Below are 19,414 nucleotides of genomic sequence, written 5' to 3'. Positions count from 1 at the left end.
GGCTCTAGATCCAATCAGCTACTTTCCAAGTATTTTGAATTGGCACAGATTTTTAAATTGAAATTAAACTGTAACGTAGGAACGTGCTGCTTTCAGCAAAGCTTTTGCTACAAGCCAGGAGAGCTGCCTCAGACCCTGGCTGCCAGGCTCCTGGACTCCTAAACTTATGTGTTCTGGGATTGATGGAAGCTGTCTCCTCAAGAGTAACTGCAAAGTACCAGGATAGACAGGTGATCTGCTACTTTCTCGCTCACAGGCATGAGTACTGGTGATGAAAATGGTGTTGCTACCAGAAATAGCAAAAATTTTTTAAAAATCCAGAAGGCATAGCTGACATGTCTGCTCAGTCTATTTCAAGTGTATTTCAGAAAAGAAGAAAATTCTTCTAATAGATTCAGTCACCTTTAAAGAGTGAAGGAGCTCGGAGGATGCTCATTAATGATTTAAAAGGGGAGAGTGACTGAAAGGCAATGTCAGAAATCCTCACAAGTGGGTAACAGCAGTCAAGTTAATGTTTGTGGCTCTTCAAAAGCTTTACTTGGATGTCTCTTCAAAACAGCCTGGATGCACTGAGGGAGGGCTCTGCCATCTTTTTTTCTCTTTGAGTAGCTGCCTGAAAGTAAAGGTAAGATGGATTTTCTTATAATGAGTGAGAAAACACCCAAGGCTGAGCAAAAGTCTTGAATACTTAAGAGTTAAAAGTCATCAATTCCCCAGCAAGGTTAGATGAGCCTAAAATGTGTAGATCAGCAACAACTTCCAGAGGGAGCCTAAAAAAATGAGATTATTTATTCTCTTTGATGTTAAACATCACATCTTACTATTTGTCAACTCACAGGTGATCTCATGCATTTCCGTGCACATGTGTATTTGCCCGTGAGTGTGACAGTCCTAAAGCAGTCCTTATCTGCATTTGTGAATGCACATAAGCTAACTCCAGCTCAAATGTGTTCCATAAAAAGCTCTTCAGATAAATTTAGCTTTGTGTCGATTCATTTGTTCAGTTGTTGGAAAGTCACAGGAGCTTATTTGACTGCTCTGGCCTGTGCCCAGGGGAGTCACTTAGGTGGAAATTGGACGACCTCTAGCCCATAACCCATAAAAGGAAGAAATTGCATACCATTATTTTCTTTGGATCTTTATTAACAAACTGGCTGTTCAGCTTCTGCAGAATCCTAAGCGCTGTATTTAAACCCTCAAAACCTTCCTTAGTTTCAATCATTTAATATCTTTTACTGGTCTTCATCTTCTGGTTTTTGTTTTGCAGTCTCATAGAAAATGTTTAATGACAGTTTAAAGAAGCATAAGACATTGTATAGCTGTAGATCAGGGGAAAACTAGCCTACTTTTAGTGTTTGGTTCTTCTGGAAAGAAAAAGCCTATTGCTAGCTATCCTTGTGCAGCCAAGCCATTTGAAAAACTCACCAGCTGAACAGAAACCATGGCTGCATGTTTTGTCTTCCTTATCTTTTGTCTGTATCTCACCAATGAAAGAAAGGAAGAGACAGAGCAGCTTCTCACACTGACATTGACATAATTTGACACTTGCTGGAGATTAAAGTGAATATGACAAGATCTTTCTGAGGCAGTAACAGTGATCTGAAATGCTGACTTCTGTGGCAGTACGGCACTGGCAAGCTCCTCTGCCTCTCCCTCCTGTGGCTGCTGTTGCTATGAGAAAAGGAAGAGGCACAGGCTTTACTAATATGCCATTTAGGATAAAATAAAGAGAGGAAAAAATAAAGTGAGGCAATGCTATCGAGGGCTCATAATAATTCAACCATGAATTACGCAGCTGTGTCTGTCCAACATGTGCAAAAAGGATTCCAATGCCTAGGAATGGACACGTAATGCATTGGCCACAGCTTCCCATGGTTGTAAACTGGTATAAAGTGATTAACCTAACAGGGTTATTCTGACTTAGAGCATTAAGGAATTTGATATTCAAGTCCTGCTTTTCCCACTTCATTCTGCCATGAGGTAATACCTGTTTGCAAACACACATCACATAGTCTGAGAGGTTTACTGAAAGTGAGTCCATTGTGAATTCTCATCCCCTTCCACTGGACTCAAAGAGCCATCTCAGAGGGCAAACTACTTTTTTCCAGCTTGTTCCAGTCTGCAAAGGTATGACTTCTGTTTCCTCACAGCCCAGGCACATTTTCTTGATTTCCCTTTGGACTGCAGCAGAGGAACCCTCACAGGGAAGGAGGCACACAGAGCAGATCAGGTCAGCTTAGTCAGCACAGGCTTCGACAAAGCAAAATTTAGTCTCTGCTTGAAGCAGTTTTGATTCCATTCTGAATCTGTTTCCTAAAGGGTAAAAAATGTCAGAGTTATTTTCTTGGGGTGGAAGTAGCATGAGTCATCAAGGAAACCCAGGAGGAAGTATGCAAAATTTTCTAGCCTGACAAACATGGACAAGTGGGCTAGAAGCAGGAGCAGATCTATTAAACTCCCAGCCCTTGTCGCTTGCTCCCAGTTACTTGGATGCAGGGCATTTCATTACCCAGATGTCTCTCCAAAATGGATTGGTTGATCATGTAATCCCTCACAGTGAGTTTACGCCGCACTTTTATGAGGCTTGAAGCTCTCAGATGTAGAGTGCTCCAGAAATGTTGAGCCCTGTTGAAACTAGTAGAAGAACATGTGCCAGCAGTGGACCCTGGCTGCAAGGAAGGCCAGTGGTATCCTGGGCTGTGTTAGACAAAGTATTGTCAGGAGGGCAGGGAGGTGATCCTGCCCCTCTGCTCTGCACTTGTGAGGCTACAGCTAGAGTGCTGTGTGCAGCTCTGGGCTCCTCACGACAGGAGAGACATGGCCCTCCTTGAGAGAGTCCAGCAAAGCACTGTGAAGATGGTAAAGGGACAGGAGAAAAGACTGTGAGGAAAGACTGAGAGATCTGGGGCTGTTCAGCCTGGAGAAGAGATGTGTCAGGGGCATCTTATCAGTTGAGACAAATAGCTGAACAGAGAAACCAAGCTCTTCTTGGTGGTGCTCAGTGTCAGTAAACACAAACTGAAGCACAGGATGGTCATCTGAACATCACTGTCTTTGAAGGTGACTGAGCAGAACAATTCAGCATTGCATTCACTCACCTCCTAAATTGGGAAACAGCAACTACACAGAAAAGCATTTTGCAAAAGTACCAAGGAGATCCATCCTCTCATTTGTTCAGAAAACTCAGTGTTTAAGCTGGTTTTTTATTTCTGGAAACTAGTTATTCTGTCAGTTATTGACCATCTTCATCTTGTTGGTTAAAGAATTTCTAGCACAGATTGTTTATGCTTAAGGGCTACTGCAAAGTCCCGTGCAGCAAGTTTTTACATCCCTGTTTGCTAGAAGCATCAGCATATTCTCCAAGAAAGCCTCCACTGAGCATGCCCTATTTCCTTTCTTTGTCTGTGCATTTCTCCTGCAATCACTGTTGGCAAGAAAACGTTGAATTTAGTTAACTTTTATTCTGATACTGCATGGCTGATTCTATGCATTTTGTTACCCTTGGTGTCAAGATTGCAAAGGCTGAGAAGAATCCATGATTACATCTAATACTTCCATGAGTTTACTCATCAGTTTGCATTGACTGCATGTGTAAATGGAGGCCAGATGCTGCTACACAGATGTACTGTAATTGTATACAAATTATACATATTTGCTATACAAATTTGCATAATACTATGGGATTTGCTCTGCAGGACTAACATCCAGGGAACAAGGTGGGCATTGGAGGTGACAGAGCCTAGTATCTCCTCTTACTTGTGTGTGAGTTCCTGCAGTGGGTATGAGAGTGAGATCTTTGAGTTTTTCCTTTGAGTGCCGCTGAAGATGGAGGGCATGTGAGCAAGAGAGTTCCAGGATGATGCTCTGTGGTGCAGTAAGAGCAGCAGCTCTGAACAGCTGTGCACTAGAGGAAGGCTTCAGCTGTTGGGTAACACTTGCTACTCCAAGAGCCCACCATGGTCTCCTCCGGAGCATGTGCTGGATGGGTTTAGATAATGAAATGGTGCTGTAGGGCAAACAAAAGTTGTACATACCTGGGGACAACTCCTGAGGTCTCTTCTCAACCAAGTAAACCATAACATAACTTCGCTGCCATAGGTTTGTCTGTGAGCAGTCTGTGATTTTGTCTGGAAGATCAGTAAAATCAGATGATTGGCTGTTAAGTATGTGCATCTGTCTGTTCTAAGGAAGATGGAGGACTGCAGATCTCCATCCAGAATGTGACCCATAGGGTAACTGGGGGCTATGCTGTGCCATTGATGTGGCAAGGACTAGTGCTTGCCTGCCCTGAGGCAGGGTTTGGTCTGTGTTACCAAAGTTCCAGAAGGCTGTGATGCAGTGAAAGTGGGATAACAAGTAGTCCTGTCCTGTAAAGGGCACTGGTTTCCAAATACGTCACAAGCAAGGCTGCTGCTCTCTCCCTTTGACTATGCCAAGCAGCAGATCTTGCCGTTTATGTGGTCATCAGGGTGTGCACTGCAGTCTGCACACCCTTATCAATTCTCCACCGGCAGTGTTGGCTGAATAATGTGTTTTCACTACAGATATGATTCTATGTCTGCCTTGTGATTTTTAATTTCCATTTTCTCTGGGAGTGGTTGGGCAATGATTGTTATCCAGTATGTGTCAGATTATCACCATTGCCTGAGTGTTTATTTCAGTCGTATTGATCCAGCCTGTTGTCAATCAAGGAGAGAAATGTGATTGTTAATGGGTTTTTCTTTTCTCCAAGGAATCTGCTGCTTTTAAGCAGAAAATAGTTACATTTCTTAGGTGTTTTCCTGTGTGGTTAAGACAGGGCAGTACACGAGGCCAGGACTTCCCTTTGTTTTCGGAACTGACCCTGTAAATGCTTCTGGCAGTGTCTCCTTTCAAATAGCACCAGGTCAGGACTGCTTCAGCATTTTATTGGTAGACAAGGGTGAGTCCAGCCATCGAGGATGCCCCTGTGTCCCCATAAGGAGGATGCCCCAGCAGACTGAAGTTCAGAGTGTGTTATGTGGCCATGATCTGAGCCCTACATAGTCATTTCTTGTCTGTGGGCAGAAAACTTTCCTCTTCTGGTCCATTAAGTCACCAAGAGTGATCGTTCCTGAAATGACTTTGTTTAACAATCCAGAAGTCTGCCTTTTCCCTCCTTTCTTTCTTGAGTCCAGAAGTTGGTAACCTAAGCACCAAGACATCCTGTGCATTCCGTGGTGCCATGTCTGCTCCTGGCAGGGCCTGGGTCCTGAAGGTCTGCTTCATTTGTTCCCCCGAGCCTGCAGGAACACAGATTTTATTTATATTTTATTTTATTGTTTTTTATTTTTCATTTAAAAGCTATCCAGCAGTTTGTCAGTTGAAGCAGAAGACAGTCCTTTGCACCAATACTTACTCATGTATACATGCTGATCAGCTGAAGTGTTAAAGCTCAAGGTGAGTGCTCCAGCCTTTAATCAATTGATTAAAGGCCCAGTCATTGATTCAGCAAATCCACAAGTTTCAGATGGGCATGAAGTAGTTCCTCCATTGCATCCAGTTTTTAGGGTACCTTTAGACATGGGAGACACTTTTCAGTGTGTAATTTATGGTCTTCTAATAGTCTGTGCTAAAGAGGGAAGTGAAAAGCAACTGAGCAATACCACCATTTCTAGGTGTTACAAGTGGTGAGTGCTATTAGTCAGAAGTAGAAAACACAGAACCTGTCACCTTTTATAAATACTCAGCAAAACTCTGAGTTAGTGCTGGTCATTTAAAAGCAGTTTGGTGTTAATTAGTTGTTTATGATGATTTTCAGACACAAATGAGTGAGGAGTTACCTGAGGCAATGTGTGTGCAGTTGTCCAGCCAGAACTGAAGCAGCCTCTGGTAAGGGTGAATGCACAGAGGCTCATGTAGCAGAGGAGCTCAGCAGATGACAGGGGGCTTGCCTATGGGCTGAAAGAGGAGCTTGGGATATTATGAAACAGCAGATGTCAAAGGGATAAAGCAAAGGGTTAAAATGGAGGGAATCAGACATGAGGGAGTGATGGGCCAGATTGAGATCCAGCTAAGGCCCCAGAGTGGAATTGCATAAGTCAAACATCAGTGAAAAGCAGCTGGATAGCAAGAACAGCCAGCAGCCAGGCTTGTTTCTGGTCCCTTACCGTATATGAGACATCTCTTTGAGGTGTGCCTGATGGCCAGAGGATGTGATAGCTTTAGCTGTAGCTCTTTTGTCTCCAGCTGTTGGGAGTTCCGTGCCTAGTTCTTTGGTTTGGTGCATTGCAGGACTTCTAGGGTAAATCATTTTTCCATTAGTGTAACCCGCCAATTACCAAGATTTCAAGGTAGTTGGATGGGGTGGTGAATATACCATTCTTCTGCTGGGGAACACCAGAAATAGTTAAGAAGAAAATTTCATCTTTGTTCTACATAGTGCTGTGTTAGCAAGCACTTGTGAATGGGCTGTAATTCCCAGAGCAGTGGGGCAGAAGCTGCTTGGTGGTCCAGGAGCAGGCTCCAATGTAGTGGATTGGATTCCAGGCACTCACCAAAGTCTCTCTTAGTACTCACCTCCACAGCTGGACAGGGGACAGAAAATATAAAAAAGGATTTATGACTTGAGATAGTGACCAGGAGAGATCACTCATCAAATACCATAACGGGCAAAACAGAGTCTACTTAGAGATATTAATTGAGTTTATGGCTGAAAAGATCAGAGCAGGATAAAGAGAAGTAAAATAAAGCCTTAAAGACACCTTCCCCCCACTCCCCTCTGTCCCAGCTGTACCTCCTACTCCAGTGGTGCAAGGAGACAGGGAGTGGGGGTTATGGTCAGTTCATCACACACTGTTTCTCCTGCTGCTCAGGGAAAGGAGTCATTCCCTGCTGCACCATGGGGTCCTTTCTGAGGGAGACATTCTCCATGAACTTCTCCAATGTGAGTCCATCTCACGAGCAAGAGATGCTGTGAGCTGCTGCACCGTGAGTCCATCCCCCAGGCAGCAGTGCCCCTCGAGCTGCTGCAGCGTGGCTCACTCTGCCATGGGCTGCAGCCCTTCAAGGACAGGCTGCTCCAGCCTGGGCTCCTCTCTCCACAGACCTCCCAGGGCTCACAGCCTCCTCTCAGGCATCCTCCTGCTCTGCTCTGGGTCTCCTCAACATGCTGCAGGTGGATCTCTGCACCCCATGGATCTCCATGGGCTGCAGGGGCACAGCTGCCTCACCATGGGCTGCACCATGGGCTGCAGAGGAATCCCAGCTCCAGTGCCTGGAACACCTCCTGCCCTCCTTCTTCACTGCCCTTGGTGTCTGCAGAGTTGTTCCTCTCACATATTTTCACTCTGCTCTTCTCTGGCTGCAATTACAACTGTGCAAAAAAGTTTTTTTTCCTTTTTTCTGAAATTTGTTATCACAGAGGCATTACCACCATTCCTAATTGTCCCAGCCTTGCCCTGCAGCACATCTGTCTTTGGAGCTGCCAAGGATTGGCTCTGCCAGACATGGAGGAAGCTTCCAGCAGCTTCTTGCAGAGGCCACTCCTGTACCACGCACCCTGCTACTAAAGCTTGGCTGTGGAAACCCAATACAGTTGTATTTCATTATTTGTCTGCCTGTGCAGGCCATTAATGGTGGGGATTTGCTACCAGAACAGTGAGGTTTTGGCTCCTCTTTGCTCCCTTATATAGGTGAAAATGAGATCTGCAGCTTCACATCCAGTTTTTGGGGTAAGAAGTGAGAGGCATAAGCAGCAAAGGAGGCACAAATCCAACTCCCATTCTGCCATGTGCCAGGTTTCCACGAGACAGGTCTTAATTCCCTGACACATCTTACTTCTGCTCACAAGACCATGGAAAGCCTAAAACTCTGCATCCTAATTTAATCAGGCTGTCTAATAATAAGTACTGAAATCAGCAGTCTCAAGAGTTTTTCATGGCTGTCATTGTCTTTGGGGATTGCTTCATGTCTGGGTTTCTTACCAGAGCCTGGGCAAAGGAAGTAGCCAAGACCACGTGAGAAGCAGTGTGAAGCAGGTGAATAATTTCTGGATTCCTTTTCAACTCACAGTCAGAGCACCTCCCCAGTGGGCTGGGCTTGGGCAGTCTGGTTTGCAATCACTTGGAAGGGCTGATACTATCAAGTGAAATGTTAGGTATCTTTTTTAAAGCAAAAAAAGTATTTCTGTTATAATGGTAAATAAAGAGCCTGGGGGATTGTGCAGCAATGAGCACCTAGATGCAGAGAGGCACAGGCTGCAGTCAGGTTTGCATCTCCACCAAGTTAGAGTGATGGCAGGATGACTTGCCTGCATATTCACTCCTTTGAGGGAAGAATAGGGTGGAAAAAATTTATGTAATAGGATATAGAAGTACAGACTTGTGATTGTGGTTATTTTGTTGCTGTGGTAAAATTAAGCAAGGACATCTGATGATTTTTTAAAATTTATGTATTTAAAGAACAATTGTGGCAAATGTTACCAAAACAGAATTTATTTTTCTGGCAGCTTTACAAGTTAGGTAGCCTGTGCCTAGATACAATGTTCATAATGGCAGATACAATGTTCATAATGGCTTAGCACTATTTTTTGTTAAAACTTATGTTCATTCAAAAACTCTTCAAAGCACTCCATGTTTGGTGAACAGCATATGAAAGGTTAAAGTAATATACTTTGAACATGTTTCAAGGTTATCTCTGAGAAAGACTCTTCACATCCTTAAATGCCTGCCTGGGGTGGCCTCCACTTTAGGACTTTAAAGCTAAAAGAAATCCTATATACAGAAGAAATTCTTCCCCATGAGGGTGGTGAGGTCCTGGCACAGAGTGCCCAGGGAAGCTGAGGCTGCCCCTGGATCCCTGGAAGTGTCCAAGGCCAGGCAGGGGGTAGAAGTGGGTGATCTTTAAGGTCCCTTCCAACCCAAACCATTCTCTGATTCTATGACTGTACATATTTAAAAAGGAGGTTGTGGCCTTATGTGGTTAGGTACAAATCCCTCAGCTATTCTTCCGAACATATCTGTTTACTCATTTATTCTTTCCTTTGTGCTTTCACAAGAAGCCCTTGTGCCCTTTAAAAGCTCAGTAGGAGTTCCTGGTTAATTTACAGAATTAACAGGGATGGAACTCTGAGCAGTTTGGTGCACCCATTCTTGCTGGAATGACTTGTGGGCTTGACTTAGGAGGTTTTGTTCCCAAACACGAGAAAAGTTTTATTCCAGTGCCACACTTGAGTGTAGCAGTGAGGCTCATGCATTTGGCTGGTGCTGCAGTTCAGGAGATGGGGCAGTGTCTTCATAAAGTAGATACATCAATAACCTGTAGTCTTTAAGGATGTGGCCCTTCTGTGAGTGCTTGCATGTTTACATATCAATACCAGTAATGCATAGGGCCCCTTTTAATGCATTGGAACTACTATATAAAACTTCTGGTTTCATAAACCATTTAATTAAGGTTAATGAAGTTTGGGACTTGGTGCTGTATTTCGTGCGGTAGTACATGTCTCTGTTCTTGATAGATATTTTCCATTTGCAACAGTATTTATGTTTTCAGGACTCAAATCCCCTTTATCCATGCCTTTAGAGTAGGGTGGACTCTTGTCATAATATCACATTATGATCCTTTCCAAATGGAAACATAATGAGGTGACTCTTCTTGCATTTTGAAACAGTGTGACCAACATGAAGATTTGATCCAGTAGTTCCACTCTTCTGAAAGTACTAAGGTTCTTGCAGATACTTGATATTCAGCTATTTTGGCCCTCAATGGAGAAATAAATAGGTCAGGCAAGGCCTTTGAAAGGAATTTAATAGATACATCTCACACTCACAGAGAAGCATGAAATTCTCCTGCTAAAATGAAATTGAGTTCACAAAAGGTCACAGTTATCTTTTAAAGTAAGTTTTTGCAGGTCTGCAGAGCAAATACTGCATTAAAGATAAGGGTAGAATCTCTGTTTTATTGATTATGCTCCAAGTTTCCTTTTTTTTTTCCAAACTGTGAGAGAGCTCCTTGTTAGCTAAGCAGCCAGCCTTATGACTTTGTCTTTACTGCTTTATGGTGACATACCAAAGTAGTAAGGCATTGAGCAGGAAGTACAAGAAAGAGCATAAGCTGCCAAAATAACAGGAAAATACTTTATTATTGTTATTGTTATTATTATTATTTTATTGGTGACTTTTAAGTCCTGTAATCATTTTTTCAGAAACTGTTGTGACACAAATAACCACCCAAATTGGTTTAACTCTAAAACTCATTTTGCCTTTATAAGCACAAATCACTTAAAAATTTCAGAAAGGGTCTAAAAAGGACTTCATATAGATGCTGATGTAGGTAGGTGTACAGATGTCTGTACATACTTACCTATTTATCTATCTTTACATACAGATATTTGAAACATTTAAAATAACTATGCTTTCCTTCATTCCTAAACTTCATCTAGAAGTGCCTTTCTGCTGAGTTTGGTGTTACACAAACAAGTCATTGCACATGTTACACAGGAGATGGAGTAGAAACCTCTGATGGGGAGATATGAGTTTAAAGCACCCTTGGGCCTGGCATCTAAATCAAAACAAGCTTCTGCCACCTCCTGAAGCTTGCTCTGAGCCTTCTCTGGGCTATGTGGGCTGGGGTGATTCATAAATAAGTGACAGTGTCAATCAGATAAAATGAAAAGTTTAGGTTTAGAAAGCTGAAATTGTCCTTGCTGAGCTTTGGGATAAACTTGTGTTTGGCAAAATAGAGGTCCAGAGGTTGCTTGTCATTGAGTAGCACAGCAGAAAGGAATGCAGGAAAACTACTGTTTTGCAGATTCAGGACAGGATCTGCACTCTGTTATACTCCTGCTCTGACAGAAACCCCACAGCAAGTGGATTTAAGTGGATTGCTGCACTGGGCATCCACAGGAAAGCCTGGAACAATGGCCAATGCAGGAAGGATATCACAGGTGATACAGCATGTTTATGCCAAGGCACAGAGCAGGAGTCAGCACAGATCCAGTGAACATCACATATTTTATGAGTTGTCAGTATGTTTTTAGAATTCCTTGGAATGCAGAGCTGAGGATTAAAACAAATAGCGGGCTGTGTCAATGCTGAGTGATTTTACACTGTAAAAATAGAGTTTGGTGGCCTCTTCACTGCAAACCTGGCAACTAAAAGATGCTGAAATGAAAAAGAAGTAGAGATTAGCACCGCTCTGAGAGAGCAGGAGTGAAGGTTGAGGACAGGACTGAAGAAGCTGATGCAGGTGGTTAGGGAGTTGGGATTTTGAAAGAAGAGAGTGTTTCTCATTACCAGAGAGCCAGTGGGCTCTCCAGGTGCAGCAGCTGCAGGACAACAGTGGTGGGGACAAGGCGAGTCTGTGTACTGCACAGGTCCCTGGCCCCATGATGGAGGGGTGTCCCAGCAGCTGGAGCTTGGGGATTGAGTCTTCATCCTCTCAGCTTACCACAGCAGTCTATCCCAGCCCAAAAGAGCTGCTGGAAGCCTCATTTTATCCCTGTCAGGGCAGCAGTCCAAGCAGAATATAGCTCTGGCTTTTGAGGAGTTCATCAGGGAAGGAGGAGTGTAGAGCAGAATATATAATTCACAACCAAAATAACTCTTCAAACATGAAGGCTGATAGGAAATCAGACAGTGTTAAGGTGCTGCTAGGCAAGGACACTTCTGTTACTCAGACAGTTCTGCTGGTGGTAGGAGTTGTTTTGTGGGCAGCGTGGCACTAGTGAGCTGCTGGGTTTCTTTCTCCACAGCTGATATTTAGCTACTGTCTGTCACAAGTATAAAAAATATTAAAATGGTAGAAAAGTAAAAAAAACCTTACAGCAAAGTCTGGGCATAAGCAATGCTAAATATCACTGGCTTCTGCCCCTCATAAATGTCATATTTAGGAGACCAGCTCTAGAGGTATTTGGTGTGGGAGCCCAGAGCGGGATGTCCTAAGCACTGGCCTTTTCTTAATGGGATCTTGATGTGATTGTGACTATGTAGTAAGGTAGCAGGCATGTTGCCTTTCTGAGAGCTTGACTAAATCCCAGCTGGAAACCCTGGGGCAGATCTCATTTGGCCAGTAATGACTTAGTGAAATAATATGTGCACCTACATTAAGTCTTCTGAATTATTCTGATGTTGTTTTTGCCTGGCTGTATGGCTGTGGGCTGTTCCTTTGGTGTTTGCAAGCTTTCGGAACTACAGGATTATGCCTTTGTGTTCAAATTTGTATTTGTGGCTGTCCCAAGTTTTCCAGGACATAGCACATCACCAAAGATTATTATTCATTATTTAAAAACTGCAGAACTGGAATTCAAATTCTGTCCAAATTCAAATTCTGTCCAAATTTGAATTCTCTGTAGGCTATTATTCATTTTTCATTCATAAACTTTTATCAAGTGATGAGGCAACATTGAGGCAGCAAAGCCGAGGGGTGGAGTCACCCATTCAGAAACACATTTGAGAGTCACCCTAGACTCTGGTTGGTGAGTCATACTGAGCTGTGAACACATCCTGAACATCAGGATCCTTTGACTTGCTGAAGGAAGTGTTGCAGGTTTTACTTATCTGATCTTTATATTGCTCTCTGGAGGTTTTAATCTCAACGTGTTTCTTTTTACAATAACACAGGGACACATCATGAAATCTACTAAATTCAAGCAGAGTTCTTGCTGAGTATGGCATTTAGGATCTGAATTCTGTGATATGTTGTGTCAAGCACATGGCAAATGTGAATTTGCTCCATGTTGCAAGAGGCATCCTACACATGAGTGTACAGGGCTCTGCTCAGACAATGCAGGAGCATGCACTCCGCAGCTGTAAGCTGAAGGGAGAATGCAGCTCTGCAGGTTTTTCTGTCACCTCTGCAGCCTAACAAGCCTGCTTGTGGTTGGAAGTGCAGAGTTGACAGCTAAAGGCTAAACATTTTGCTTGTGGGTGACTCTTACCATGCTAATTATAATATGACTTTTGCCTGGAAAATAAGTGCCAGGGAAGGGATGAGGAAGGAGAACAAACTTCTTTACTGTAAATATTGGTTGTTGAAAATGTCCTGGAAGAAATATTTCTGAGGGTCTCAGTTTCACCTTTTTCTTAACAGTCGGTATTGCTGAGATGGCAGTGACACCCTGTGGTACCAGATGCTATCCTTCAGGAAGTCACTTTAAGATTGCAATAGCAAAACATCCAGGGATGTTTTTAATTCCTCTTCACAGATCACATCCTCTAACCTTCCCTGAGTACTGTGCACTAAGTAGGATGTACCTTCCTGGATTTAAATGTCCTGGAAGTATCTCTGGTATGACTCACATCTCTTGGCTTTACAGAACAGAAATCAGCTGTACTAGTAAACCAGGATCACACTTTTGCTTTCAGTCAGTGAAAATGCTTGTTCTTCTCTGGTTGCCCTGGTGAGCCAGGAGAGCTTGTGGTTGGAGGGGGCAGTGCTCATCTTGGGTATTTCCTCTCTTTCAGGGGGTTCACGAATCAAAAGGTGTGACTGAAGATTATTTGAAACTGGAATCCCTGATCCAGAAAGTTGTTTCTCCTTACTTGGGCACGTATGGTCTGTATTCCAGTGATGGACCCTTCACGCATTCTGCCTGTATCTTGGGTAAGAACAGCACAGACTCCATTTGGCACAGCACAGAAGACTTCCCAAAACCTTGCTTCATGCAGGGCCAAGGCCCAAACAAGAGGTGACTGCCAGTGTTCACATGAGTACATTAGAAGTATATTAGGAGTACATACTCCTTTCCCTAAGACCATGCACTTTGCAAGGTTTAGAGTCACAGTGAAACTGAAAACAGATCATCATAAGAGTGCTCAGTAATAAAAATCAGTAAAATGAATCTAGAGTGTGTTTAGCATTTCTGTTCTACCTTTTAACGAGAGAGCTTTAACACAGGGTATTTTATAGACAGTGAGAGGAAGAAGTAAGAAGCCACTTCTAAAGTGCTCAGTAGTTCATTTTCATTAGTACACAATAATCATTCAAGAGTGTTAAAATTAGGGAAGATAGTAGGAATTTATCATAGAGAATACTAACACAGAAGTCTTTAAGCACGTAAAAGCTTTCTGCAGAGTAGAAGGTAATAGGCTGCTCTCCATCCCAATGAAATACAGACTGAACCTCACATAGCAGGGGGGATTCATATTACATGGAAGGAAAAATCTCTAATTTCACATGGATTGCCTCCAGAGATTGTTGAATCTTCACTGCTGAGGCACTTTGTATACGTCACGTACATCAGCATCTGTAAGGTGCAAGGGGGAAATGTGGGGTTGCCTGGTGGCAGCTTGAGTCCCCTTCAGCTTATTTTCTGATTCTTGAAGCTCAGAAGCCTTCGGTGACTTCTATGATGGCAAGATTTAGCCAGGATGAAGGTGGAATATCCTGCATAGCAATTCAATCTGTTGAAAATAAAAGGGGGATACTACCAGCATAAATGTAAAAGGAAATGTGGTAGTACCTGAGTGTTTTAGTGTAAATACTGTGATGGCCTGCTTGAATAGAGCAGACAGAGGGGAAAATAAGTTAAACTCTGCATTTTCTCTGCAGTCAATTCAAACTGTTAGCTTGTCAGAAATGGTCAATAAAGTAGTTGATTTTCCTCGAAGCTGAATGGCAAAATGGTTGTGTTGCAGCAGGTGTTTAAGAAATGAGTTTTACGTGAATAAATAGAGGCCAGTTATTTATGGAAAATGGTTCAGTAGTAATACTGTATTCATTGCTTGCCATTAAAAGGCCACAAGAACTTAAATGGAGCCCCAAATTGGTATTTTCTAAATACAGGCTTTTGCATGTCAGGACAGAAAAAATGCGCCCAAAGAGAATAAAACACCAGTGAAATGAATTGTTATTAAATAAACGTCTTATTACATGACTGCAGAAAGATAGGAAGTTTCTGCTGGACTGGGCACTTCCTCTTGCTATGGTGTGGGTGTAGATGTAGCAATACCACCGAAATGGGTCTTACTGTAATCACTGAACCTGGATCCAAGGGAGCTGAGTGTGTAAGTGGCTGCTTCTTTTAAACTAATGCATCTAATTCTCTTCAGCTGTTTTGCTAGCATGTGGCATGCTGTGACCAAAAACCAGAGTTCATAGCCCCAGCACCTTTTCTGTTCCCCAGCTCAAACTCATAACAAAGAAAAAGTCTAGCAATGAACTTGGATCAGATGATTTCACTGCTGAGGCAGACACAACTGCAAAATACAATCTTAAATACAGAAACTAGCTTTTTTCATAGTATGGCATATAATTGAAATTTGTGTCCAGGTAAGCATGTAATTACACAATAGCATAATTTCAAGAGACTGGCATATGTAAAAGAAATTGCAGAGTTCACAGGGAACATATACCAGTATCGTCATTTAAAGCAGACAGTTTATTTGCGGTGGCTGTGGTTGACTTCCAGAGGGTAATTTCATCCCCTGCTCTGGCTGTGCCCCTTTCATGGGATGGCAAAGTGAGAGTAGCTGGAAGAAAGCTTCAAAAGTGAGACCTATTAGTCACACCACTTTTTCTTCTTATAGCACAAGTGAGTCTGAGACCTGCAGTGAGACCTTTGCATGGTGGTCATTTTGCTTGTGATGGTCATTTTGTTCATACTGCCAGGACACTCCAGTCCTAAACCACAGCCAGAGAGGGAGCTCCATGCTCACTTGCTGCCATCTGCTGCTTATTTTTTGGGAAAATCCCACTTGCTTAACAGCATTCAGGCAATAACTGCTGGATTGAATGCAGGTTTGCTCCTCCAAAAAGATTTCTGTGGGCACTGCTCTCTAGTTAACATTTTCAAATGCTTTTGGTGCTCTCCCCAGTGTAGTCTCTGAACTGTGCTTTGAAAGCTTTTCCAGAATTAGTAGGAAAACTACCCGTCTTAAACTTCATCCCCCAAATTTGAAGAGATTTCATTTTCCCAGGATGGGTGGAAAGGTTAAATTTCAACTACTAGAAATGAGTAATTACTCTTATAGCCTGAAAAAGAACAGAATTGCACTTTCTGTTCTTGTCTAAAGGGAGTATTTACAATTGTATATCACCTCTTCCACAGTATTTACTGTTTCACTCCAGCTGCTGAAGATGTGTGAATATAAGAGAATCTCAGCTATTATTTGTAAAGATAGATTTGGAGTCTTCAGTATGCTAAAGAAATCTAGGAAATCTGAAGCCTGTGAATCTACAAAACCAGCAAAATATATTCTTCTATAAAAGTTTCATTCAAGAAAAGCTTATGAATATTCAGGACTTCACATTTCTTTTGAACACTCATATTTATTAGTACTGTAATAGGAGACTTTGCAGATATTACTCTGGATCTTTGTTTACAGAGAAGCGGTTCTTCAGGCGTTCCAAGTCGGGTGACATCCTTGCCAAGAACCCCGTAGTGCGATCTAAGAGCTACAACAACCCTCTGCTGACGCCAGTGGCTGAGTATGAAACTGAGGGCATGGCTGCCAACGGAACCAGCATCCGAAGGCACTCCGTCTCAGAAATGACCTCCTGCCTGGAACTCCAGGGGTACTCCAACCTCACCACTGTCATGGACAATGGTTCCAAGAGCTCCATGACAACCACAAAAAGCTCACTGCCAGGAGACCAGGAGAGGCCCAACACTGGGTCGGTGCAGTGCTCCAGCAAACTCAGCACAGCTGAGCAACAGAAGGGACTCTTCCACTCAGTGGGTGACCCACACAGGTCTTTTGAGCTGGCCAGAGACACTTCCTTGATTCCCATTCCCTCTTCCAGCCCTGAGAACATAGTGGATCAGATTTTGGAGTCGATTGACTCTGATTCTGAAGGCATTTTCATTGATTTTGGCCGAGGCTGTTCCAATTCATCAGCATACAATGTGGATGTGAACAGACAGAGCATCATGTGAAGGATATAAGGAGACAAACTTTGGGTTTTAATATAATATATGAAAGTTACTTAGGCAGTGAGTCAGACTGTGCCTGGGCAAGCTGTCTGTGCCTAGGCAGAACCTCTGCCAGGTCATTACAGCTGTACGGAACAAACGCAAGTTTACACCAGATGGGAATCTGCTGAGGGTGAAGCAACTCCAACCACCTTTCCCCACCCCTGTCACCCTGCAGATGGATTTCCTGTTTCTTTATAAACTTAGGGGTTCACAAGCTGACAAGTGTCCGGTAAAACGCTATTAGTGCAGCTGGCAGTGTTTGTTCCGTAAAACATCCCAGCAAATAGCTATGCTCACTTGTAATTTTCTAAAGAGATGTCCTGCAGATGATAGATTGTTCTCTGAACTGTAACACCTCAGCCAGAGGAGAAACATATCCTTTAAAAAGCAAACAAACAAACAAATATGAGAGGCCGTGGCCTTTCATGCCACAGAATACAATAGTAAAGGAGTCTCTTTTAATCTTTTTCTTGTAAATCCTGTATGCAGTCCTTTGCCTAAGAGTGAGTTCTTGAAGAAAGGGAAATAAACAGAAATGTGCTTCCTGATGTCACACGATGCCTGGTGTCTCATGTTCTGTTTCACTGTTTCCTCATCCAATACCTTGTGTCTGTGAAGTTGTCTTGAAATCAGCTTTTAATTTGTGTTAATTGGCTCTGAGTGTGGCACTTCTGAGAAATCTGCACTGTCAACTCCTTAAGAATCTGTTGTATGGAGAGATTCCATCATAATTCAACTTACTTGTTTCCTAAATAAATGAAAATATGGCCTCTCAGGGGAAATCGTCATTATATATTTATATTCCTAAAGAAATACCATAATGCATTTTCTGTCATTTATGTATTTGGCAGTGTGAACCTTGCTGCTCTTCTCATCCTGAGCACTCCCAGCTCTTTGATTCTCCTTCACAGTAACATGGTGGTGGAAGAGCTGCTGGCAGTTTTGCAGAAGACTGATGCATGTGATATAAGGTGAAGTAGAAATCCTGCTGCATAATATAGTTTGGATCAGGGGGTTTTGCAGTGAAGGCCACTCCATTCTGTGTCTGTGCTTTGGTGGAAGGAGTCAGTTGATACCTCCTGAGCTGCTCACCAGACACTGGTGTTTGGTTTGGTCTGGAGAGTGCGTGGTGCTTTTCTCAGGGACTCTCCAGCTTTGCTCTGCACTTGCACTTCTGATCCCAGCATTTGCCAGACTCTTCCCCAGGCTTTGACTGAGTTTCTAGACTCAAAGCTGGGCTTCTAACACTCAATTTCCTTTGGTCTCACTATGTGTTACCTCAGTCTTTTGCTACCACCCTGTTTCCCTGCTGGAGATTTCAGCTGCTGGAGAGATGTGCAGGCTCCCTGTAATTCAGAGGTGTGAGAAGCTCAGAAGCCATCTGGGAAGGGAGGCCCAGAAATGATGCAGGGCTTTGGTGCCTGTTTTGCTTCTCCATGTTTGGCAAGTTCAGGCTGTGCAGCCTGCTCTACAGGTAGGCACTTAGTTAGATCACACTTAGAAGTTTCTCTTGGGCAGAGATAAATAATTGCTTCTACACCCAAAAGTCGCCCACCTGAGTGAGGGTACACACGATGTGGGGCAGAATCAGTGAGGAGGGACTAAATATCAACTGCCTGAAATTCAGGTGTGGCACAGTATACCTTCAGTGAGAGCAACTCCAGTGCCTGGTGGGATCTTTGTGGTCCAGTAAATGAAGTGGCTTAGGAAGCTACCAGGCTCCAGAATTGCAGCCAGGTTTAAGTTGCAGGTTATCAGTTCATCCATTTGGTCTCTTCCTGGCCATGGCAATGCCTGTGCAATCCCACTGGTGCTCCACAGTACATTCAAGAGTATGTTGGCAACTTGCTCAGTCTGAGGTTTATCTGGAGGGCATGATGAGTCCTCCATCTCAAGAAACACTTGCTTTATTTGGCCCTGAGGAAACCACAGGGGAGAGTGAAACTTGCTGAAATTGGATCCAGTATATGACAGGAGTGATGATTTCCAAAACTCTCCTTAAGTGGTACAAGCTACCATGCTGGCACCCTCAGTCTCCACCCTCAGTCTTTCTGACAAACACTGTTCTGTTTCCTGTATTATCATTTTATTTGGAGAAAAAGAGTATCCAGTCTTGTTCTGAGGACACGGTGCAGTGGAGGAGAAGATAAGATTCAAACCCCTACATAAAAAATGTAACCCCAAACATAAAAAATACTGTGGATCAAGGCCTCTGCACACCTTCTTCCCTCAAGGAATTTTAAATGTTTTAAGAGTCATAAGCATACTTAATTATTGGGGAATGTTTAAGCACAGTTTCAATGGAGGAAATTAGAGGACTGCTAGGACCCTTCCCACTGGAGTTTTTGCATGGTTAGTGCCTTCTGCTCTGCTTGAAGACCTTGAATTTTCTGGTATGCTGGTAATGAACTAACTTCTCCCACCCTGCACACATAAGAGATAGTAAATGAACATCCTCCTCTTTTGTGTTAGAAGGTTATTTAGAGACTGGGTTCGAGACTGACTGCATAAGAGGAGTTCTAACAGCCACCTCAGAAAGCC

The 19,414-nt window shown here is 43.1% G+C and overlaps 1 protein-coding gene and 1 long non-coding RNA gene across 11 annotated transcripts in view; one reads left to right on the top strand and one right to left on the bottom strand.

Annotated features, from left to right (window-relative positions):
* Positions 1-17,426, top strand: part of PRR5 (proline rich 5) — an 85,323-nt gene extending 67,897 nt beyond the window's left edge. For all 6 annotated transcript variants that reach the window (XM_085049768.1, XM_085049769.1, XM_085049770.1 and 3 more), the window contains 2 exons: positions 13,422-13,560; positions 16,284-17,426. In XM_085049768.1, the coding sequence (XP_084905894.1) occupies positions 13,422-13,560; positions 16,284-16,834 (690 nt within the window). In that variant the 3' untranslated portion in view covers positions 16,835-17,426. The remainder of the gene's footprint in view (positions 1-13,421; positions 13,561-16,283) is intronic.
* The window catches only part of LOC146442933 (uncharacterized), a 30,791-nt gene continuing 12,533 nt past the window's right edge, over positions 1,157-19,414 (bottom strand). The window contains exons 3-6 of one of the 5 annotated variants that reach the window (XR_014849503.1): positions 5,802-6,545; positions 5,378-5,533; positions 4,035-5,261; positions 1,157-3,424 (exon numbers count right to left, since the gene is read on the bottom strand). This is a non-coding gene — a long non-coding RNA (uncharacterized LOC146442933). Of the gene's footprint in view, positions 5,262-5,377; positions 5,534-5,801; positions 6,546-6,754; positions 7,274-19,414 lie in introns of those variants that run through there. The other 4 variants (XR_014849505.1, XR_014849504.1, XR_014849501.1 and 1 more) reach the window with 4 other exon arrangements.

Source organism: Lichenostomus cassidix, chromosome 1Ab, assembly GCF_008360975.1.
Source record: "Lichenostomus cassidix isolate B80296 chromosome 1Ab, HeHo_3.0, whole genome shotgun sequence".
Classification (NCBI taxonomy): Eukaryota; Metazoa; Chordata; class Aves; order Passeriformes; family Meliphagidae; genus Lichenostomus; species Lichenostomus cassidix.
Note: the sequence above shows the minus strand (reverse complement) of the source record. Positions and strands in the feature narration are given on the sequence as shown.